Below are 26,113 nucleotides of genomic sequence, written 5' to 3'. Positions count from 1 at the left end.
AATAATAAAGATTTATGTATCATCGTAAACGTAATGACCCAAACAATATAGTTAACATGTAATTTAAACCGCAAGGTGAACGCCGCAAAAAAAACACGCAAAAAACAATGGTGAAATTGCTGTTTTCCATTGGCCCCCAAAAAAGTCATAATAAAAGTTGATCAATAAGTCCCATGTACCCCAAAACCGTACCAATCAAAACAATGTCTCGTCCCGCAAAAAAGATTTCTAAGTCACTACATTGACGGAAAAATAAAAAAATGACGGCTCTTGGAAAGACACGATGCAAAAACAAATAATTTAAATTCAAGACTTTTTATTGTGCTATAGTAGTAAAACATAACAAACCTCTACATATGTGGTATTGTCGTAATCATACCCACCCATAGAATAAAGGTAACGTGTTATTTATGCCGCACAGTGAACGGCGTGAATTTAAAACGCATAGAACAATGGTGGAATTTTTGTGTTTTTTGTTTTTTCTTGTCTTTTAATCCCCACCCCAAAGAAAAGATGCTAAAAGTTAATTAAAAAAATTATGTATCCCAAAATGGTGCCATTAAAAAGTACAACTAATCCTGCAGAAAACAAGGCCTGTATATATATATATATATATATATATATATGTGTATGTATATGATACACACGCACACGCATACACATACATACATACATACATACATACATACATACATACATACATACATACATACATACACACACACACAGTCCAATTGTAGATGAACACAGCACTCCCAACAAACCTATAAATTAGGCCATGTACACGTTTACCAGAGGATGATCAGGGTGAAAAACCAAAAAAGAGGGACTTTAATTGATAATAGAGCAGCAACGTTTAGGCAGATGCAGCTGCCTTTTTCAAGCCTGCCGAAACGTCGCTACTCTTCTCAATTAAAGTCCTTCTTTTTTGGTTTTTCACCTTGACATCCTGGAGTGCTGCCTATTTTTTTGCCTTATGAATAATAGGACATTTTCCTATGTCCTTAGGTGTGCACCCATACCATAACTGTGTGTGTATGTGTTTTATGGCTGTCTGTACATATAATATAATTTTATTTTTAACTGAACAACCCTTTTAATGTACTAAAACATCTGTATTTGACCATTTTCTTCCTCGCATAGTAATGCCAACCAATTTTCATCATTGCAAAAGTCATTTTGCTTTCTAGATTTTGTGTTCGATTAATATTTATTTAAAATCCAGGAATGCTCAAAGTGAATACCACTCTAGATGATCAACAATTGAAATTAAAAAAAATCTCTTGATCATAAACCATCCATGAGAAAATAAAGATTTGTCTTAGGCCCCATGCACACGACCATAAAAACTCTCTGTAATTGCGGACCCATTCAGTTCTATTTGCCGCGGACACCTTTCCGTATTGCTACGGATGGGTGTCCATGCTGTAGAAATGTTCCATAACTTTCGGAACATGTTCATTCTTTTGGATTTTACGGGCTGTGCTCCCATACTTTGCATTCACATCCAGTATCAAATTCCCTTTAACATCTCAATGGGATTTAGGTCCAAACTTGGCCATTCAAGAAACTTTCCCTTTTTTCTTTTTTTTAATGAGGTATTTCGATATTCTTAGGTGGATTATTTGGTAAGGTTAGGGTCATGGTCATGTTGCAAGGTCCACTTTCAGCTGAGTGTCAATGATCATATTGATGTTCATGAAAGGATATAATCCATATGACGACGAATCACTGGTGAAAGGTTCTTATCTGACTATCAATTTATTTTTTTTACTGTCCTTTCCCCATTATTATGTTTAGAAAGACACATTTTACATATACATTTTTATATTCAGATTTTCTGTGCAAATTATTTTGTTTTCTGATTTCACTTATTTTTTTCCTAGATTAAAAAACAATGTCTCATCCATCTTGGCTACCGCCAAAAAGCTCAGGGGACAGCCTTGGACATGTGACAGCCAGAATGGAAACCACACAAGGGTTTGGGGCACCCAGCATTTCTGTGTCCACGCAGCAAGCACCTAAGAAGTTTGCACCTGTTGTAGCACCAAAGCCAAAATATAACCCCTACAGAGGAGGACAGCCTGAAGGAGGTGATGGTATGTGATTGCAATAATCATTAACAATAAATGGTCAATCCAGTTCTAGTGCAACTTCAAGAGAAACTTCAGCAAACAAGGAATCATTCCTACCAAGCCCGCAGTACAGGGCTCTGTTCGGACCATGTCAGAGTACTATGTTGGAGGTATACATTGAGAGGATTTCCCAACGTATGGCTGTGACATGTCCAACTGTATAGGCATACAGTGAGGAGTCATCCATAGGACCTCATAGTAAAAAAAAAAAAAAAAAGTATACTGTACGTTTTTTTTTTATTGTATAACTTTATATGGAATAGCGTAGTCTACTGTATTGCAAAAAAACAAGGTGCAATGTTGATGCATACCGACTCGGCGTGTGGCAAAAGGACATGCTTTTGGCATATTCCGGGTAAATGAAGGTTCATGGATACCATGTGCGTATACGCTGGGAGCTTTCCCAACATATATGCCGAACGTAAGGCTCTGACATGGTGGGAATAGTTTTCTTCTAAGCCCCCTGCAACCTCCACCTTGCTTTTTGAGGGAAATAATTCAGTTTTGCTTCACCATCTTGATCGTAAATATCACTGTCTGCAGTCAGTAGCTCTGTTAAATATATGTCCCAAGAAGTCTTGCCCAGGCATCGCATATGTATGTGTGGGCAGATCATTTCTGAAGCCTCCGTTATATAGAACATTGTGAGCGGAATGTTAGAGAGCTGCCGATGCGGGTTTAAAGAGACTCTGTCACCAGATTATAAGTGCCCTATCTCCTACATAATCGGATCGGCGCTGTAATGTAGATAACAGCAGTGGTTTTTATTTTGAAAAAACAATCATTTTTTAGCAAGTTATGAGCAATTTTAGATTTAGTTTCTTAAAGACCAACTGGGCGTGTTTTTACTTTTGACCAAGTGGGTGTTGTAAAGAAGTGTATGACGCTGACCCATCATTGACCAATCAGCGTCCTGCACTTCTCATTGTTCCAGCCCAGCTTCTTTCACTGCACAATCACACTGTGCTGTGGATCATGCTGGGCTGGAATAATGAGAAGTGTATGAGGCTGATTTGGTCACTGATTGGTCGGCCTCATACACTTCTTTACAACACCCAATTGGTCAAAAGTAAAAACACGCCCAGTTGGTCTTTAAGAAACTAAATCTAAAATTGCTCATAACTTGCTCAAAAATGATCGTTTTGCAAAATAAAAACCACTGTTGTTATCTACATCACAGCGCCGATCAGACTATGTAGGAGATAGGGCACTTATAATCAGGTGACTCTTTAAGGCACAGGAGACACGGCAGATAGGAGCAGAGATGATTGGTTGGCATTCGGCTTGCATCTTCTACAGAAATCAACCTGGAGGAGATTCAGTGACAACTCACAGAGCTAAAGAGTTTTGTGGTGGTCACCCGGTGCATTGTTGCTATACAACAGCTCATGCATATTCTGCCCAATATTTTTTCAGAAAAAATACAAGGGACAGCAGTGTCATCAGGTGATGATTCACATGTTTTTTTTACTGGAGTTTCTCTTTACTTTTGGATAACTGATACCCATTAAGTGGAGCAAAAATGGGACATTATGCGGCGATGATTTTTGATTTAATATAGGTCTTAATGTTTTAAACGGTCAGCCACCTTTTGGTCCAGATAATAGCAGAAAAATATTGGTATCCTCTTAATCCGTTGAATGTCTGCTCAGTCCGTTAAATGTCTGTTCATTCGAGCATAAAGATGGTTATATTTGGCTATGCACTGCAGATGTGATCACCACCAATATAGAAAAATCTAATTTAATATTTCTAGTGCAAGGAGAGGGGGTAAAAGCGGCTGCTCTGGAGCTTTATAATAGACCTCTCTTTCGCCATCTCGAACGTCCTTTTACGCTGTTCATTTGAAGTTATTAGAGTGCAAATAGGTTATTGAAGCTTAGTTTCTTTAGTAATCATTTATTTCGTTCACTTTTTGTTTTTAAGAGGTTGTCTCATTAGGACAAACCCTGTCCCTATGCCCCATTAGGGCATTTGGACATCATAGAGCAGGGTCCCCTATTCTTGCTCCCCACATGATTAGCCAGAGCAAACAACAGCTCCGACTCTGGAGGACAAAGTGTGACCATGTATTATGATGTATTCACCAGGGGTTTCAGCTGCCAGACCCGCAGTGATTAGGTGATCGCCAGCAGGTTCTCAGCCAGGAAAGGGTTTTCTTAAATGAGGCAAACCCTTTTAAAGGCAATGTAAACCTTTTGAAAGGCATTTTTTTTTTTTTTTGTTAATAAAAAGGTCCATCATTGTGATTGGTGCAATTTTATTATTAATTTTTATTACAAATTATTTTTATAGAAAATACAGAGCAGCTGTATCTCAAAAATAAAAATAATTTTTAATAAAAACTAATAATAAAGTTGCACCAATCACACTGAACTTTTTATTAAAAAAATAAATTTTATTCTTTGATGCAAAATTGCATGTTGGCACCTGTGTGTATAAAATGTTCAGTGACTTCGACAATGTGACAGTTGTCTACTTCTAAAAAAATCTTTTGGGTTTGTAGATTTAGTAGGAAGTTTTAATTTGAAAAATACCACAGAAGCAAAATTTGTTTTATTTTTGTGCTGCTTACCTGAAGGTTTTCTATAATTACAACTGGGTTCTATATAATGTTTTATTACCATCTTAATTAAGGCTGGTTTCACTCAGCCGTGTTCGGTCCGTCATATACGGACGGGGTCCTGCAGTATTTCCTGTAGTGAACATTGTACAGGGAGCCGGCCTACTAGCGTCCTAGTCCTCTATGATGCTAGGAGTCCCACTCTCCCCGCGGTAATACTGACCCGTACTGAAAACATGAGTACAGATAACTGATTCTAGGAGCCTGCCTCCCTGAATGGTGTTCGGTCCGGCAAATGCTGCTGACATACGGTCAGTGTATCACGGACCGAACACGGCCATGTTATACCAGCCTAATTGTGTAAATAAATAAAGGCGCAGAACACACACACGTAAAAATTTCACTTGTGTACTAGGTAGAACACACCAAGGAATGGCTTCAAGCCTTCTTTTGTTCTATTCATTAGTACTTGTTTGCTGGACTTATTTCTAGAATTCATTCACATTCTTATTACAATTTGAATTTGTACTGATGGCATGAGCTGCTCAAATGTGCGCAACTCTTCTGTCCCAGGGGGATCCGCTGGCACAGGAGGACAGTTTAAAAAGAACTGCTTGTTCTGAGAAGACAGATGAACACAGGGAAGTGCTACAGTAGTGTAATTCAGGGAGCACCGCACCCTGAATATACCAGTGCTGAGTTCTATTATGTCTCCACTACAGTCAACTGGCCTACAGAGTGGAAGGATTTACGCTTTGACATATACAGTATATTACAATGTGGCTGCTGGCATTGATTTCTGTACGCCATGTCTTTGCAGACTTTTGTGTAGAAATAGGCTATTATAAAATAAATTGCTGATAAATTTTGACAGACAATATATATGAAGACATCCTGTACAAGCTTAGAACATCAACAGCACTGGCAATGAAGTGTATTTTTTGTGGCTAGTATGTACTGTATAGCAATACCAGACAGCAGAGATGGGCTACCTGGCTATATATAGGATATTTTTACAGCTCCCACTCTTTCACATGGCTGTGGGATTTGGCTTGCTTGTTGGTCAGTGTAACAATTCCACTGTGCGAGGAAAGATTCCTCTCAACTCTTGGCAAAAGTTGGGAACATAAGTATGCCCTAACAGGAGATATGGTAAGACAGCCCTGGGGTCCTTCAATGGACCCTGGGCTGTCTGCCCATATATAGTATGTCCCTCAATCGCGTCACATGGAATCCCCACTTCTCATTTTCCCTTTTGAAAGCTGCGGTCAGCCTTGATCGCAGCATTCAGGAGAATAGCAGCGGAGTTTAGAGGTTTCTCTCATCTCCGCAGTTAGGGCTGCGGCTGTGTAATACAGCTATTGCCCCGCTCCTGACTAGTGCGCGCACTCACAGCATGAGGTGATGCGGCTGGCGCTGCACTAATGAGCAGCGGCGCAGGCACTGAGGACAGAACATGGGGGTGTTTTGCAGTGCGTCCGCCATGTTCTGTCTTCAGTGCCGCTGCTCAGTGCAGCGTTGGTCGCATCACATCATGCTGACCGCGCACACTTGTCAGGACGCAAGAGCGGCCAATGACTGTATCACACAGCCGCAGCCCTGCGCTCATACATTCATGTGTTACAATGCTAAGCTGTGCAGGGGCACAGCTTGGTATCGAAATACAAGAAATAACGGTAACAGTTTGAGTGTGCACGGTATCTAAACAGTTATTGAGGTTTCAATGCATTGTGCGTCCCTAATAGGACGGGGGAGGGTTCAAGGTATTAGTCGTCTTACAGGTGTTAAAATGCAACTGTAATCGCTCGAAGATTCACTAGCACAACTAAACGGGGTTCTTACTAATTAATTTTCTCTGAAAAATTTACTGATATCTGGAAATAAGTAGTCCAGTCCAAATTCTGGAAAAAAAAACCACAGACAATCATTTTTCCTTCACCAAACCTTACAGTTCAGTAGTACCAATGCAAAATTCCAGATGCTCATGTAGCTCTGATTTTTGTTGTTGTTCTGCTTCTACAGTTGTAGCCAAGTTTATCTTGACACTGATAACTTGCTGCAGCGTGATATTGCACAACAAAAGCCAATGAAAAGTCAAGTTAAGATTTCTTGTATTTAATGAGTTAAAAGTCCAGATAATAATGGCTACATCTGTATGTACACCTCTTAATATATATGGCACACTTTCCGCCAACGTACTTAGTTTAAAGAGGCTCCATCACCAGTTTATAAGTGCCCTATCTCCTACATAGTCTGATCGGCGCTGTAATGTAGATAACAGTGGTTTTATTTTGAAAAACGATCATTTTTGAGCAAGTTATGAACAATTTTAGATTTAATCTAATTACTTCTTAATGACCAACTGGGCGTGTTTTTACTTTTTACCAAGTGGGCGTTGTGAAGAGAAGTGTTTGACGCTGACCAATCTGTCATTTCAAACGAGTTTGCGCTTGCCTTGCTGTAAATATCAGACGCGCTACAGAACAGTGACAGGATTCTGAATACACATCCCGTCCTGGCTGCAGGTAATGTATATTCATTGTCATGACACTGCAGTAACGTTATAGTGTGTTTATGTGGCTGCACATAGTGATATAGCTATATCGCTAGTGCAGTGTAAATGAATGGGGAGAAGTGTATGACGCTGATTGGTCAGTCATACACTCCTCTGTACAACGCCCACTTGGCCAAAACGTAAAACACGCCCAGTTGTTCATTAAGAAAGTCATTAGCATAAAGCTAATATAGGTCATAACTCTGTCAAAAATTATAGTTTTTCTAAATAAAAAACTGCTGTAATCTACATTACAGCGCCGATCACATCATGTACAATATAGGCCACTTTTATAATGTGGTGACAGAGCCTCTTTAAATGTAAAAATGTTTTTCTACCTGGCACTGATTTTCAATGGAGGTTCAGTGGCTGAAATCACTCCAAGATAGGGCACTCCGCTTTTTCTCCCTGGGTGGTCTGAAACTGGCACCGATTCCAACATGGTTTTTGCATCAATATAGGTACGAATAAACTGTAAACTGGACCTTCTACTCCTGAGATACCATATGAGTAGTGCCGGCTGACGGCTTTTTTTTTGTATTGAACATTTCTTTATTCCCCTACAGTTTAAGAATATATAGGTGTTCCAGAATAAGAAGATCTTGATGTTTTAACGAGTAAGGAATATGTTATTATGTTTATGTAAGTATCTAGCTTTGTCCAGCCGGAGTTGCCTGGCAACATGAGAATGTTGTACCTTGAACAGGAAGAAGTCGCTTATTAATTTGGCTAGAAATAGGACTAGTAGAAGCATATTTGTGTGAATCATATCTGCTTTTATACTTATGTTTTATATGTAATGTTTAACCTTCCTTTGATTTATCTGCCACTTTCTAACCTATAGAATGCTTCACCCATCAATCAGTTGATTGCTAATATATTAGTATATAAGGCTTCTTAAGAAGCCAGATTGATGGTAATGGCTTTTCAGATTAAAGCCGATCGTCCTTTGTTCACCTTAAGAAACCCCGGAGATCAGCAGTTATTGCCGGGGAAAGCTGTGGCCAGCCGTACAATTCCCAAAAGAAATGTACACTGTTCAGCTATAACATTAAAGCCACCTGCCAAATATTGTGCAGATCCCTCTCGTTCTGCCTGATCCCACAGATGCTCGATCGGATTAAGATCTGGGCAATATGGAGGTCAACACCATGAACTCTTTGTGATGTTCCTCAAATGATTCCTGAACAATTTTTTCAGTGTAACAGGGCACATCCTGCTTAAAGAGTCCTCTGCCAAAAAGGAATACAGTTGCCATAAAGGTGTATACTTGGTCTACAACAAATGTTTTTAGATAGGTGGTATATGTCAAAGTAACATCTACATGATTGCAAGGGCCCAACGTTTCCCAGGAGAACATTGCCCAGAGCATCACACTGCCTCCGACTTGCCTTCTTCCCATATTGCATCTTGGTGCCATCTCTTTCCCAGGTAGGTGACTCATTCACCCGACTGAACAAGTTCTAAATACAAAAAAAAAACACCTTCCATTGCTTGATGGTCCAGTTCTGAGCGGCGATGCCCTGTGTTTTCTGTCATCTTTCTATCATAACCAGCATTAACGTTTTCCGCAATTTGTGCTACAGTAGCTCTTCTGTGGGATCGGACCTGACATTCTAGCCTTCGCTCCCCATGTGCATCATTAAGCCTTGGGCTCAAATGACCCTCTTGGCGGTTCACTAGTTGTTCTTCCTTGAACCACTTTTGGTAGGTAGTAACCACTTCATACCAAGAACACCCCAAAAGACCTGCCGTTTTGAAGATGCTCTGACCCAGTCGTCCAACCATCGCAATTTGGCCTTTATTAAAGTCACTCAGATACTTATGTTTGACCATTTTTCTTGACTGAGTCCTCGCTTCGTAATATATCCCACCTCTTGACAGGTGTCATTGTAACGAGATAATCCAATGTTATTCACTTCAGTGGTTTTAATGTTCTTGCTGAATGGTATAGTGTCGCTCTGACCAGCTTCGCCAGAGTGAGAGACACGGTCAGCGGAACTTCACTCAGGTTCAGGGTAGAATTTTGCAGGAAGGGGAATTGGTCAATTTCTTGCTATTGGAAACGTTCTCTATTAGTTGAATAGGTCAGCATGTCGGGTCCAAACTACTGCAGTATAGGACTGTCATCAGACTGTCCTAAAATAGCATATATCTGCTGATGGGCTGTAAGAAGGCTGGGAGGGTTGTATTTCCTGCAGCTTCTCTACTGTTTTATTGATATTCTCGCGCTAATAAAGGAGGACATTTTAATTAATAAGTGTATTTAACACAGGTTTGCCTTTGGCTCATCAAACGTTAACCTACACTTCAACTTGGTGCAATACGTGCTTTAATAAATACATAAGATATCATTTGCAAGTGTTCCAGTTAAGTCAGTAATGCAGTACAGGGACATCACAAGAACGCGGACCCAAATTTTCCTGTGTAAATAACGGGTTAGAGCTAATACGTGCCCACTGCTCCATTCATGCATGGGACTAGGAGACCTCTGTTCTCATGATCGCTAGGATTTTCAGGGGCCAGACCCCTAGCGATCAGACATTTATCACCTATCCTATGGATAGGTGATAAATGATTATGGGAAATCCCCTTTAATTCAAAGTTGTTTACCATTAATATTGTATTAACCATTTAAGAATTCCAGCCCTTTTTTTACTTCCTATATTTTCAGACTGAAAAGTGGACAAACGAACATTATTTAAAATTCTAAGGATTATTTTGTAATGTTTGGGTGTAAATCTTTTGCCATCAATGACTGCCTGAAGTCCGGAACCCATGGACATCACCAAATGCTGGATTTTGTCCCTTGAGATGCTTTGCCTTTACTGTATCTGTCTTCAGTTGCTGCTTGTTTGTGCGTCTTTCTGCCTTCAGTATTGTGTACAGTAAGAAAAGCATGCTCAACCGGGTTTAGGTCAGGTGACTAACTTGACTATTGAGTTTTTTTTAATTTCTTTGCTTTAAAGGGGTTTTTCTGGCACACATCTTTCTTCCTAAAGCAGTAATTTTGGGAGATCATATTTCATCCCCTGAAGTTCATCAGCTTCTATTGCCGCATCATCGGTCTGCTCTGCGAGCAGTACTCCCTCTAACTTCTATGACGGCACGTCACTGCACAAGAATTCTATAAAGTAAACCAGGAACATATGAGCTGGGCTGGCGCGGTAGAGTAGCAGAGGGCTAGAGGAAGGTATTCCAACTGATCAAGCATCAAGTCGACATCTGGGTATTTTGGTACAATGGAGGCCTAGTTGATGAAATATGAGTTAGCCGGATGGAAGAACTTGTCTTGTAGGTGAAATGCGTCCAAGTCGGCCAGCTGCTTGAGAATTTATGTATGGAGTTGCGATGGAATACCAACATCCTCTACTCTAAAGTGAAAGCAAATTGGACTGTATTTTGTGGTTTGCTGATGGTTAAAGCGGCACTTGTATTTGAATTATATGCTCAAGAACTGCATCAATCTTTTGGAAAGATAGCAACTCCAAAGAACGCAAATGGTGGGGACGGTGAGATCTGTGTGCCTGCAATAGAAGGTATAAAGGCAGCTGTCCCTTTCCAGAAAGTGTTGACAAAGGGTTAATTCCACCATGCAAGAAAGTAAGTGCCTAAGAATCTACATCTCCTCCAGCATTGTGCAGGGTAGGTTGGATTGTTTTTGTTTTTTTTTCTAAATGTAGGTCGGCGTTAAATACTACCACGGGGTGAGATTCTATTAACCTAAAAAGAAGGCAGAGTGCCAATCTTGCAAAGGGATATGGAGTTGTAGTTCCAGTTCCCATTTTTGTAAGCGGTTTGGTAAGATATTTATAATAAAATGAAATGCCTTTCAGTGTTGTGTTAATAGAAGTAAGACTTTGGTATGCACATTTGGGGAAGTGTGGATGTAACCAGTCCAGATTTTGGAGAGCATGTTCTATTTATATGTCAGTTTAGTAGGGAACATTGTATAGATGACCTCAGAAGACCAGTTATGTAGATTAACATCTCGGAGGAAGAAGTTTAAGGAAATAATAAAGGCTATGTAAGCCTTAGAAAACCAAATTTTATTTTTTTAATAAAACGGTGTATCAGCAACTTTATAGATGATTTTTATTCTCTGTAAAGAGAATTCAGAGCAGCTGTATCTCAAAAATTAAAAATAGTTTTTAAGAAAATATTTATAAAGTTGCATCAAACACACTGATGCACCTTTTTATAAAAAACAATATCAAATAAAATTTCCTTTAAGGCAGGGAACTAGTTGGCACTAACTCATGCTGTTGTTATCTTGTACAAAATTGTTTCCAGGAGGACATGGAAGTCCTTATGCTTAATAAGGAAATGATTGAAACAAGTTTGTCATGATAAGGTGATCGAACTAAGGAGATTAATGAAAGGCCTACAGTTGAGAATAGTTTTTTATCTTTAGTTGGGCGAGACCGGGCCTTAATCTGGTTCATTATTGCGGCTATTTATTTATTTACATCCTGGATGTCCATGCTTCCCTTTCTTCATGGTCTAGTCATGGTAGAAAATTGTATCCTTTGGTTTTCTTCGAGCCCAAATTAAATCCGTTATTAAAGAAGAGTGGCTGTTTTAACAATAGCCATTCTTCTTTCCCATCTTATCATGGGTTTGGAAAACTTTTCTAATAGTTGAGATGTCTTTTTGAGAGACGTGATGAGAAATTATGTAAGCTAAGGAAATGCCCAGGTATGAAATGTACTTATCTTTCCAACTATATGGGAAGTGGGACTTTAAGTGGTTATCCCACAAGGTACGTTTACCAGCTATCCTGTAGATAGGTGATGAATGTGCTTAGTTGGAAAACCCCAGGATTTAGTATTAGAGTTGATCCCTGCATTGAGTAATTAGTTGAATAGGATACACTCTCAAATTCTGTCAGGGATGTCTGTATAGCTGTAAGGGAAAGAATAGGATTAGTGACTGATAGAATTACATCATCAGCATGGAGGCCAATTTAGTGGGTGGGTTTACCCATTGTAATTCCGCTGATGTTGAAGGGCTATCAAACTATCGCCGCTAGGGGTTCCATGACAAATATTTTAGGGAACAGAGGGCATTCCTTATATAGAAAGATAGAGATAAGAATCCCAATGTCAGGATTTTCGCTGAGGAATGTGAATACAGTGTGAATATAGTGCTAATATGGCTGTCTTGTGTTGGCCTCTAAACCCAAATCTATCTAGTATGCAAGAGAGGTAGCCCCAGTGTAGATTAACATCTAAGAGGAAGGAGGACTTCTCCGCATCAAGTGAAAAGAGCAAAGAAGGCGTTCTAGTGGATTCGCCCCGCTGTACAAGATTAATGAACATACAGGTTTCATCTGATGCTTTAAAGAGAGAAAAAAACACGGCGCCACCTTGTGCAGATCAGTCGGTAAAGGTGAGACAAAAAATGCCGTACTGCAGGTAATATGCTCACCTAGGTAGGGAGTTAATAGGCGTGTAATTAGAACCACAGTGCTGCTGCCAGATCCGAGTCGGCATCAAAATGGACCGCTTGGGAGGAGAAATATGCAGGAGAAAAGAGGATCATTCCAGGGGCGCTGCTGTGTGGTAGTAATGATAGGATCGAAGTCCGGAGATAATGATAAAATGAATTTATTCGAATGAGTGGCTACGCGTTTCAATGATGAACAATCGTCTTCATCAGGCCATATGCATAATACATTAGACACGTCTTATATAACATCTTGGTTCTCAAATGACACGAGTGAAAAAAGCCGCCAAATCTGTAGAGGTCAGGGTGCGATCGTGACGTCACACCCGGCTTTTTACTTTTTTCACCAATCACACCGTGGATCAGTGAATAGATAAATGTGTTCAGTACATCAATCATTCACAGTGAGATTGTTACATAACAAAAGAGTCATAAATAAGAAAGAAGTTTAGGGTATTCATAAAAAACAAGGTAATGTCGACGTATGAATAATAAAAGCAAGGCATAAAACAAATGGTTAAAATGGACACAGTAAGTGGAAGTTAAAAGAGTAATTAAACGAAGGGCTGCGCTACAGACCAGTGGGTTGTTAGGTAGCAACGAAGGACGCCGGGACGCGAACTTCGTAACCAGGGCAACCAGGCCGAGAACAGCGCAGCAGAGCATAAGGGGATATGCCTTTGCTGTGGATAATTTGTAAAAGTTAAATTCTTTATTGAGAATATGTATAAAATATAATACTCTTTATTGCCCAGGTAGATTTTTCGGGATTTTGTGCGGCTCTAACAAAAGCGTTGCCAGGCAACAGAAAAACAAACATGACGGGAACAGCGAAAAAACAGAAATATCAGCGCTCGCTGTGAATAGACCCAAGAAGACCGCTTCGGGACATTCCCCCCCCTAATCACAATTGCACAGAATATTGCAAACTATATTTGATCTGTGTAAAAAGAATACTATATATCTAATATTATACATATGTTTACCAAACCTGTCCCGAAGCGGTCTTCTTGGGTCTATTCACAGCGAGCGCTGATATTTCTGAAAAATCTACCTGGGCAATAAAGAGTATTATATTTTATACATATTCTCAATAAAGAATTTAACTTTTACAAATTATCCACAGCAAAGGCATATCCCCTTATGCTCTGCTGCGCTGTTCTCGGCCTGGTTGCCCTGGTTACGAAGTTCGCGTCCCGGCGTCCTTCGTTGCTACCTAACAACCCACTGGTCTGTAGCGCAGCCCTTCGTTTACTCTTTTAACTTCCACTTATTGTGTCCATTTTAACCATTTGTTTTATGCCTTGCTTTTATTATTCATACGTCGACATTACCTTGTTTTTTAAGAATACCCTAAACTTCTTTCTTATTTATTACTCTTTTGTTATGTAACAATCTCACTGTGAATGATTGATGTACTGAACACATTTATCTATTCACTGATCCACGGTGTGATTGGTGAAAAAAGTAAAAAGCCGGGTGTGACGTCACGATCGCACCCTGACCTCTACAGATTTGGCGGCTTTTTTCACTCGTGTCATTTGAGAACCAAGATGTTATATAAGACGTGTCTAATGTATTATGCATATGGCCTGATGAAGACGATTGTTCATCGTTGAAACGCGTAGCCACTCATTCGAATAAATTCATTTTATCATTATCTCCGGACTTCGATCCTATCATTACTACCACACAGCAGCGCCCCTGGAATGATCCTCTTTTCTCCTGCATATTTCTCATCTGATGCTTGGCGACCTGACACAATCCAACCTGGTCTGGCTTAATTGAGGGATGAATTTACCTGCTAACGCCGATGCTGCTGCAGAATCAACTGAAGCCTCTGGTGCCGGTGTCCTCGCTCGTCTGACACGATGCAGGACCTGTGAGTGACGTCACAGCGTGATCTCTCGAGAACACGCTGTGTCTGCACTGCCAGAAGCTGGGCGTTGTGAAGAGAAGTGGATGATACTTCTCATCAGAGCGCCCAGCTAGTAAAAGTATTAAAAACGCCCCGATGTACGCACATAATACACGCCCACTTGGACTTTTACTTTTAAACACACCCACTTGGACTTTTGCAAGCCTCATTTGCATAACTACAAAAATGGTCATAACTTGGCCAAAAATGCTCGTTTTTTAAAAATAAAAACGTTACTGTAATCTACATTGCAGCGCCTATCTGCTGCAATAGCAGATAGGGGTTGCAAAATCTGGTGACAGAGCCTCTTTAAGTGTATCTGCTACAGAATCCTTTACCGCTATAAGCACTCCCTTGATATTAGAAAAATGAGGGGTTTTATCTTTATAAAAGTGTTTCCTAGACCATCACAATATTACATCTTAGACGTCTAGTTTTATTTCCAGAGCTGGCTTCTTTTAAAAGGGCTGTTTAAGACTCAAGCGTTAATAGAAGAAATATATAATATCATTATTAGATGGAAAAAGTGTTGCAGGGGATGTACATAGAGGTACAAAATCACTTCAGTATATTAAAAGGGTCTGAATAACCAAATGGAAGAGGAACAGTTATTTATTATAAACTTATGATCGGCCTACCAGGAGTCATGCAAATAAAAACAATAGGAATTTATTAAAATATACATTTTATTGAGTAAATGTAATGCTGGGGGTAGGGAAACGGACAAGTGAGCCCTAATCTACCCGCCACTCTGTCCCTGCCTACTTGCAACGACCCGCCCTAGGCGACGGGGTACAACTGGGCGGCGATCCCTACGCTCAGTAAGTGCACGAGACAAACAGACAAGGGTACACAAAGCTAAGGGAAATGGGGCAGTTGCCCACGGCAACACCGTGAGCAACAAGAGTGTTGAACGAGCCGAGTCAAACCAGGAGTGAACGAGGTACCAAACGCAGAGCAGGAGAGTAGTCAGTAAGCCAGGGTCAGTATGGAGCAGGATCAAATAGGAGCTGTAGCTGGGCCAGGAAACCAGACAGAAAGAATCACAAGCAAAGGAGGAGCAGGAAAGGCAGGTATAAATAGACAGAGGGCGGGAGCTAGCTCCGTCTGACCAGGCTGCGATAGGCTCTCCCGCTCCTAAGCCTGCCATCCTGAGTGGTGGAAGATGGAGTCAGTCTCAGAGAAATAGACTCAGGTGCAGACTGATTACCTATGGGCGTATACACAGAAGTTGTGCCTGGCAGATCCTTTACAGTAAATTTAAAATCTACATAGACATAAGATAAAGATCTAGACCAACATTGAGCCAATATACACTTAGGCTGAGTAAAACAACATAGATCAGTATCAAGCTAAATATTTAAAGTGCAGAGTCCAGATAGTACATAGCTTAACCTGTCACAAAAGTTACTCATAGGTGGCTACAAGAAAAATGCATTCCGTGAAATTTTGAGATTATTTTGAGTGTTTGCGAGTGTTCTTTATCGGAGAGCACAGTTCTTGGGGGTCAGTGAGTAATTCACACTCGTGTTCACCAATATTTGTCAAATCAGGTTGTTTTTTGTTCAACAGTTTTTAAGATTTTTATATGTAACAAAGTTAGAACTTCGTGCGAAAGCAGCAAGCATTATATGAGCAGTTTCAGGGAGATGCCACATGTCTCCTCTACTGGTGACTGCGGTTGTCCCATAAAAGAAATAGCCGGTTTCTTAGCAACCATCCTCGAGAGTACAGGGTTACATAACACACTGTACGCTCAGTGTTTCTGTTAAATTTATATGTCAGGATCTTTCGGCTCTGTGTGGTGACACAGCAGTGGTTTTCTTCTGAGGCTCATCAGTTTCCCCTTTCTCTTTTTCTCTGTGATCATATATACAGTGAAGGAAATAAGTATTTGATCCCTTGCTGATTTAGTAAGTTTGCCCACTGTCAAAGACATGAACAGTCTAGAATTTTTAGGCTAGGTTAATTTTACCAGTGAGAGATAGATTATATAAAAAAAAAAATCACATAGTCAAAATTATATTTATTTGCATTGTGCACAGAGAAATAAGTATTTGATCCCCTACCAACCATTAAGAGTTCAGCCTCCTCCAGACCAGTTACACGCTCCAAATCAACTTGGTGCCGGCATTAAAATCAGTCTGACTCTAACCTCTACAACATGGGCAAGACCAAAGAGCTTTCTAAGGATGTCAGGGACAAGATCATAGACCTGCACAAGGCTGGAATGGGCTACAAAACCATAAGTAAGACCCTGGGTAAGAAGGAGACAACTGTTGGTGCAATAGTAAGAAAATGGAAGACATACAAAATGACTGTCAATCGACATCAATCTGGAGCTCATTGCAAAATCTTACCTCGTGGGGTATCCTTGATCCTGAAGAAGGTGAGAGATCAGCCGAAAACTACACGGGGGACCTTGTTAATGATCTCAAGGCAGCTAGGACCACAGTCCCCAAGAAAACCATTGGTAACACATTACGCCGTAATGGATTAAAATCCTGCAGTGCCCGCAAGGTCCCCCTGCTCAAGAAGGCACATGTACAGGCCCGTCTGAAGTTTGCAAATGAACATCTGGATGATTCTGAGAGTGATTGGGAGAAGGTGCTGTGGTCAGATGAGACTAAAATTGAGCTCTTTGGCATTAACTCAACTCGCCGTGTTTGGAGGAAGAGAAATGCTGCCTATGACCCAAAGAACACCATCCCCACTGTCAAGCATGGAGGTGGAAACATTATGTTTTGGGGGTGTTTCTATGCTAAGGGCACAGGACTACTTCACCGCATCAATGGGAGAATGGATGGAGCCATGTACCGTCAAATCCTGAGTGACAACCTCCTTCCCTCCACCAGGACATTAAAAATGGCTCGTGGCTGGGTCTTCCAGCACGACAATGACCCGAAACATACAGCCAAGGCAACAAAGGAGTGGCTCAAAAAGAAGCACATTAAGGTCATGGAGTGGCCTAGCCAGTCTCCAGACCTTAATCCCATCGAAAACTTCCAAGCGACAGCCTCGAAATCTTAATGATTTACAGATGATCTGCAAAGAGGAGTGGGCCAAAATTCCATCTAACATGTGTGCAAACCTCATCAACTACAAAAAAAATCTCACTGCTGTGCTTGCCAACAAGGGGTTTGCCACCAAGTATTAAGTCTTGTTTGCCAAAGGGATCAAATACTTATTTCTCTGTGCACAATGCAAAAAAATATATATAGCTTTGACTGTGATTTTACTTTTTTTTTTTTTTATATATATCTATCTCTCACTGGTAAAATTAACCTAGCCTAAAAATACTAGACTGTTCATGTCTTTGACAGTGAGCAAACTTACAAAATCAGCAAGGGATCAAATACTTATTTCCTTCACTGTAGTTGTAAGGTATACACAGTATATGACAAAGGTTACTTTTTTTTTTCTAAATATTTTTATTTCTAAATTTCTGTTTTGTTTAAGATGGAAAATAAAAACTCAAAGCTACCAGTTCCACTTTAAGGCTATGTTCACACGGAGTATTTTGGGGGAGGAATATCTGCCTCAAAATTCCGTTTGGAACTTTGAGGCAGATATTCCTCTCCCTGCACGCTGATTTTCGCGGCGATTATCGCGCCGTTTTTCGCCCGCGGCCATTGCGCGCCGCGGGCATAAAACAGCGAGAAATACCCTTTCTCCTGCCTCCCATTGAAGTCAATGGGAGGTTAGAGGCGGAAGCGCCCGAAGATAGGGCATGTCGCTTCTTTTTCCCGCGAGGCAGTTTTACTGCTCGCGGGAAAAAGACGCCGACGCCTCCCATTGAAATCAATGGGAGGCGTTCTCGGGCCGTTTTTGCCGAGTTTTGCGACGCAGTTTCCGCGTCAAAAAACTCGGCAAAATACCCCGTGTGAACATAGCCTAAATCTCTACATTTAAACTAAACTACTAGAATTACTTACGTGTATGTTGTGTTTTTACACAAAAAGCAAGAATATCAGTACATAAACTGGGGAAAGTTGCAAGGTTCAGCTTGTTTTATGTGTGATCTGATGGCAGCAAGTCCATTTCACAAGCCATGTACAGTAAAGAATGCTCCTTTCTGTAGATTAACAGAGACATTTGCCTCCTATCCTTGCTTTTTTTTAATTTTTTTTTTTTTTTTTTTAAATCCCCTTAACATCATGTGCCCTCAATGTATGGCGCTAGCAACCTGTTTTTAGCGCTCAGCGCTGCACAATTCCCTGTGACAACATTCGGGATTATTGAAAACTCAGATCCCATTAGTTTAACCCTTGTAATGAATTGCAGAGATGGCCTCTCATTGTTGCCTGATTGTCAGCTGCATCTATAGCAATCGCCTGGAATGACGGAATTGAATGATAGCCCTGGGCCAGACAAAGGGCCCCAGTGCGGTACTGAGATAATCCCTGTTGGCGAATACCTGAGTTATGCCCCAATAGCTGCCCATGTATTTTACATGCACAGGCAGTAATGCATTGGAAATCATAGGTATTCCAATGCATAATAATAAAAGATAAAATGTCCTGTTAAAAATTAATAAAATTTTATAAAATTTGTTTAATAAAAACAAACATGCAAACGAAAAGTAGAATAAACACTTATTTTTTTTAAAAAATATTGAATGTGAAGGCCTTATATAAACAGTAGCCTCCATGAGGCATTGGTACATGAAAACATTATTCACATAATATATAGATGAGAAAAGAAAAAAAATGAACATCAAATAAACATCTGTAAACAATCATGGAAATCATACAAAAAATCCTATGTTGTAGCAAACATAGATAATACTATTCAAGTTCATTGCATAATATATCCAGAAATCTCTAATAATGAGGGAGAGAAAGGGATATTAGGGAGCAGGAACAGTCTCCAGGAATACTGACCAATCTTTCCAATACATAGCAATTTTTCAAATTTTTTTTTTTTAAATACTAAAACATAAAAAATACATTATATTCTATGAGCAGAAGGCTTGAGAAAGCATGTCTACGCGAAACATCTGTTGCCTGTGAATGTCTCCATCTCCCTCCCGCATGTTTTGCGAGCAATAAAGCATATAGAAAACGTCAGATTTTAGAGTGCGGTTCTAATACTTTTATCCCTGGTTACACTGTATTCTATATACTTGTTACAACCCGTAAAAAAAATGTTAAACAATTTAAGGTGTTTCCGGTCCTAAAATGGCCACTAATGGAGGAACATGTTACAGACCCATCCATCAGCGGCCTCCATTGAATAAAACGGTGCACGGCAAGATAAACTAGCGCAATCACTGTGTATAATACACATCATCCCTGCATATAACTCCCATTATCCCTGTATGCAGGATTGATGGGGTGATGTACAGGGATTATGTGGGTTATATACAGAGCTGATGGCTGCTGTATCCAGGGGTGAAGGGGGTAATATACAGGGATCCCCATGATCTGTGTATACTAGTCCTTCTCAATGAATTAGAATATTATCAAAAAGTTAATTTATTTCAGGAATTCAATTCAAAAAGTGAAACTCATATATTATATAGATCTATTACACACAGTGATCTATTTCCAGCATTGTTTTCTTTTAATGTTGATTATGGCTAACCGTTAACGAAAACCCCAAATTTAGTCTCAGAAAATTAGAATATTATATAAGCCCAATTTCAAAAATTATTTTTAATACCGAAATGTTGGCCTACTGAAAAGTATGTACAGTATATGCACTCAATACTTGGTCGGGGCTTCTTTTGCATGAATTACTTCATCAATGCAGCGTGGCATGGTGGCGATCAGCCTGTGGCAATGCTGAGGTGGTATGGAAGCCCAGGTTGCTTTGATAGCGGCCTTCAGCTCATCTGCATTGTTGGGTCTGGTGTCTCCTCTTCCTCTTGACAATATCCATAGATTCTCTATGGGGTTTAGGTCAGGCAAGTTTGCTGGCCAATCAAGCGCAGGGATACTGTGGTTATTAAACCAGGTATTGGTACTTTTGGCAGTGTGGGCAGGTGGCCAGCCCTGCTTGAAAATGAAATCAGCATCTCCATAAAGCTGGTCAGCAGAGGGAAGCATGAAGTGCTCTAAAATTTCCTGATAGACGCTGCGTTGACTCTGGACTTGATATAACACAGTGGACCAACACCTGCAGATGACATGGTCCCCCAAACCATCACTGACTGGAAACTTCACACTGGACCGCAAGCAACTCGGATTGATGCCTCTCCACTCTTCCTCCAGACTCTGGGACCTTGATTTCCAAATGAAATGCAAAGTTTACTTTAATCTGAAAACAGGACTTTGAACCACTGAGCAACTGTGTTGGTTCACTGTTCTATCAAGTCCAGAGTCAACCCAACCGTCTACCAGGAAATTTTCGAGCACTTCATGCTTCCCTCTGCTGGCAAGCTTTATGGAGATGCTCATTTCATTTTCCAGCAGGACTTGGCACCTGCCCACAGTGCCAAAAGTGCCAATACCTGGTTTAATAACCACAGTATCACTGAGCTTGGTTGGCCTGCAAACTCCCTGGCCTGCCTAAAACCCATAGAGAATCTATAGGGTATTGTCAAGAGGAAGATGTGACACCAGACCCAACAATGCAGACGAACTTATGAGCCAATTGAGCTCTATGGACAGGTTTAGCATGTATGCCGGTAGCTTTCCTGACATGCGCAAACTTAGGGCGAAGGCGAGATGTGAACTAGGTGTAACTTTCATGTGTCCCAGTAGCGGTGAACTGGCTGTTTGTATAAAGAGAGATTAGTATCTTGGAGATGTTGTCAGGAAGTCCCCCTGTGCTGTTCTGGCAGATTTGCATGTCAGTAACAAGCTCTTCACTATGGAACAGAAAATAGCGGGACAACAGAATCAAGGGAAATAGAAGTTGGACAGCACTGAATTGTGGGTGGAAGAGCATGACTATTTTGAACCTTTTGTTGAATACTCCGGTATTCTTTAAAGATTTAAAGTAACATATTTTTTTAAGTTCTTCAGCAGCAAAAACTTTAACGTTCTCTATTTTTTTTGGATGACCTGCCCCATTATATAATGAATATTCTATGATCTTTATGGTGTGTGAAGCAAGGTTAAAGGTTGACATTTTTGAAAATAAGCTCTGGTGTAAATTCCTGTTTTTTCTTGCTTACAACTGGTGAGCAGTGGACATAACTGAGAAAAATTAAGATTCCAATTCAGATGTCACCTTCTGGCTGTGGAGGTAATAAAAATATATAAAATATCGAAGTAATGCATGTTTTAACAAGCCATTTAAAGCCGGTCTACAGAAAATATTTTTTTGCAAACGCATAAAAACAAATGGCCAATTTCTACAGGCTCATACACGACCGGATAGCATAATGAACCTTTGATTTGTATAGGGCCGTGCATACATAGATTCTTTATTGTTTTATTTTTTTTTGTTCAGTATGTCTGTTTTGCAAATTATAGGACATGTCCTATTCTTGTCCGTATTTGCGGTCCATCTAATTCTAGCATATAGGTCCACAAATAAAGCAGACCACACACGGAAGGCACTAGGATCAGTGTTTTGCAAAACAGAAACGGCTGTTAGCATGAGCCCTAACGTTGAAGAACAATGGGTAGTGCCACTCCTGTGGGCTGCGTCTGATATTGCAACTCAGGGCCAAGATTGGCACTATTTCCAGAAGAAAAAAAAGTAGTCGTCCCCCGCCCCTTAATCTTATACAACCTCTTTATTACGTTTAGGGATTTATAGGCAACACAATACAAGTTGAATTTTTTGCACATCTGCAAGAAAGTCAAGTGTCTTGCTATTAAAGTTAAGTTAAGGTATCTGTTAAATCAAACGTTTTATGAACAGTCATTCAGGTATCTTTGCAAATTTGCTCAACTTTTGCATCCAGTAATGACTTTATAGACCGCTAAAATGTACGAGACAGTTGGGAGGTATGTGTTAATAGGGTTTTACAACATGCAGATTTTGCGGCCAATTTCCGCTTTATCTGAACTTTGCTTCAAGACCGTATGTATTCTAATCCAAATGTTTTATTACAAAAAAAAAAAACATTCTTTCATGTTAACTAATCTGTATGTTTGGTGGGAAATTGTCCGGTTCTAATACAAGCGCAGTGTACCTCCGTATAGCTTTTGTTGATTAGATAACTTAGTAAATATTTACAGCATGCATATATATATATATATATATATAATTTATTTTTTTATAATTTTTATCTGTAAGGCCCCCTGCACACGACCATGCCCGTAATCACAGCTCAGACTTGGCAGATTTGCAAACATGGGAGTAAGAGCACGCATAATCCCATGTAGGAAAAACAGCTTGTCTGGTTCTCCTGGACATCGCTGGTTTACCATCTTTCTCCACCACAGCCCAAGGTCCAGGAGAACCAGACAAGCTGTTTTTCCCATATGGGATTGTGCACGGTCTTTCCCCTTTCTTTTATTTCTCTATATACCAAGACCAGTTCCGACCAGACCGGATTGTCAAGACCTGCTGCTAACCCAGAAATTGTATTACTACAAATAAAAACAAAATTTCCAGCGCGGGTTACTCTACTACTTTGGCACCCCTTCTCTGCACAGATTAGAGCAAGTTCACACTGTAACAGACATGATAAAGTTTGAAGAGGCCATGGAGAACATTATGCTGCCTGCAACATCATCCAGTATGGCTGGTTTGCATCATCCGGTATGGCTGGTTTGCATCATCCGGTATGGCTGGTTTTGGCTGTGGGTTAGTGATGGTCTGGAGAAGCATTTTCTTGGAGTGTCACATGATAGCCAACGGCATCCTCACTGCTGTTACGTACTGCGGTGAAATCCTCAGAGACCTTGTCAGACCCCTGGTGCACTGGGCCCTGTGTTCCTTCTTGGGCAGAACAATGTGTAGGCAGTTTATTTATGACAAAAGCATTTGATGCCATTGACTGGCCCTCACGTTCCCAAGGCCTGAATTAGTGACATTATGAATCAGTGCAGTCGACGCAGCCAAGTAGCACCACAGACTGTCAAGGAGCTATCTGATGCCCTGATCCAGCCATCTCATCATTAGCATGTCCAGACTGTTTTAGGAGTGCATACAGGCATGTGGGGACCATACAAATTTACTGAGGAGTAGCTGTGATGAAATTCACGCAAATTGGATCCGCCTGTGATTTACATTTTTTACTATGATTTTTGGGGTAATTTGGTTGATTTATTTTGGTTTCCATTTACAGTTGACATAAAATTGTATAATTTGCTGGTAAAAAAAAATGACCTATCGGTAAACTTGAATTGTCGAGATCCGATGTGTGATTTGAGTACTCCCCTTAAAAAAAGTTTTAAGTGTATTTAATGCAAAACTCCATAATACATAAAAGCACTGTTCAATAGACTCTATTTAGAGTCTTGTGCAAACTTTTTAATAGTTAATAAAGTTGAACATAATGGACAATGTTCATTTGTTTTATTAAGAACTACCGTAAGGATGACTATATCAGGTTTTTGAATCTCATGCATTTTTTTTTTTTACTTTTATTTTTTTTCTCAGTAAGCAAATTTTAGGTTTTCTGTGATTACTGTAAAGAAGGTTTCCTGAAAATATTCCCTTGTCTACTAGCAAGTCCCAAGGGGTTACAACAATAAGTAATGTTCAGGAAATCAGACAGCACCAACTTCCTCTATCTTGTCAAGGAGACTAATTTTGTTCATAGCTGAACTTCTGCAAAACTGTTTCAAATCCCTTAAGAGATATCAAAAAGAAACTGTTTCTTGAAAATTCCACTTTCTTACCCATAGCAGTTTTCCTGTTCACTCCCACTCACTAATTTTGCTATATAGCCACATAAAGCCATGGGATAAAATATTTTACAAGGGGTGATGATTGAACTATCGTTTCTCCGAATGGTAGTGAGCGACAAATCGCTGTCCTTATGAATGCATTGAGTAGCTTGAAAATATCTTCAAAATCGCTTCAGTCAGAAGCTATTTGGAAGAGATTTTCAAGATACATAATGCATTCCTATGGACCGCAATATTACAGGGATTTTTTGATGGTGAGATAAATAGCGCTAGTGTAACATATTTTATGGACAAGAATTTAACGCTCACTACAAAATAAGTCTTTGTCTAGCTCCAGCCTTAACATGCCTGTCAATCAAAAAACGAATGATAAAATGCGCATTTGTCGTTCAACGCACTTTTTAAATATCTTGCATGGACTGTTTGTTCTGCTGACAATGTAAAGTGTATGAGAGTGGGTTCGAAAGACTTTAAAAATCGTCAATTTGCACTAGTTACTGGCTGTTTATCTGCCCCTGTAAAAGAACCATAAATAGACACTGCACTTTGAACAAACGTTGCATAAATAAATAGTATAAGCAAAAATATGAAACCCTGTAATGTATTTTATTAGAGAAAAATGCTTCTTTGGCTTCGTTCACATCTGCGTCGGGAAAGTTCATGGGTTCTGTCGGACCTTTCCGTCAGGGGAACCCATGAATGGAAACCATAGGTTTCCGTTTGCCTCGCCATTGATTTCAATGGTGAAGGATTCAGTGCAAATGTTTTGTTTGTCAAGGGTTCCGTTGTTTTGACGGAATCAATACAGTAGTCTACTGCACTATTGATTCCGTCAAAACAGAACGCTTACATAATGGGGAGAAACGGAAACCATTTGCATCGGATCCATCACCATTGAAATGGTGATGCAAACAGAAACCTATGGTTTCAGTTTGGGTTGCGTTCATGGGTTCCCCTACGGGAAAGGTTCGACTGAACCCGTCAATGTAGTCCCGACGCAGATGTGAATAATGCCTTGCTTTACTAAATCAGCCCCCCCATTCTCCCACTTAATTCTAACGGTTTACTAACTCTGAACTTACTGCTTTCTCCGTCTGGTCTTGGACAAGAAGAACTCTCAGCTCACTGGAGGATCCGGTTATTGCTGCCCATAAAAGTCTATGGAGAGGGGAGGAGATGGAAGCAGGAGTAGAGTGAAAGACACAGAGGCAGATATAACATAGTTATATCCCACCCCACTGCTGGATTCGCAGCTACACTGCTCATTACTGCAGCAAAATCTCCTCGTTGCTGCTGCTATATATGGGATAGCTGGAGATAGCAGAGCAGGATTCTTCTCGTCTTTGTGTGCAGTGTATAGAAGACGACATATAGCTCACAAAAGAAAGAATTAGCTGACTGAACACACAAGATTAGTTGCAGCCAGTCCAGTTAAATCTAAACATCGTCATGTATTTACTCTTACCTTGACAATGAAGTCACCACCAAGTAGTTAATACATAAACATTTTCACTTTCAAACTGATTTGCTGAAGAAAAAGCATTTTTTTATTTAAGATGTTGAAATGTATCCATGTGGAGAGGACTAAAAAGCGCTTTCTAAAGGTGCACCCTTCAATAATGCATATGATTAATCTAATTTCGATCATCGTGTGAATGTGTCAACATGTAAATACTTTTGGGCAACTACTTTTAATAGTCACAATCGTAGATCTCCAGGTCTGCTACAAACTTTGAT

The 26,113-nt window shown here is 40.1% G+C and overlaps 1 protein-coding gene across 3 annotated transcripts in view; it reads left to right on the top strand.

Annotated features, from left to right (window-relative positions):
* Positions 1-26,113, top strand: part of LOC142760908 (lipoma-preferred partner homolog) — a 184,222-nt gene that overhangs the window by 119,558 nt on the left and 38,551 nt on the right. For all 3 annotated transcript variants that reach the window (XM_075864087.1, XM_075864085.1, XM_075864086.1), the window contains one exon: positions 1,887-2,099. In XM_075864087.1, coding sequence (XP_075720202.1) covers positions 1,898-2,099 — 202 coding nt within the window. In that variant the 5' untranslated portion in view covers positions 1,887-1,897. The remainder of the gene's footprint in view (positions 1-1,886; positions 2,100-26,113) is intronic.

This window comes from Rhinoderma darwinii, chromosome 4 (genome assembly GCF_050947455.1).
Source record: "Rhinoderma darwinii isolate aRhiDar2 chromosome 4, aRhiDar2.hap1, whole genome shotgun sequence".
Taxonomy (NCBI): Eukaryota; Metazoa; Chordata; class Amphibia; order Anura; family Rhinodermatidae; genus Rhinoderma; species Rhinoderma darwinii.
The sequence above is the reverse complement of the archived record's forward strand: the minus strand, read 5'-3'. Positions and strand labels throughout refer to the sequence as shown.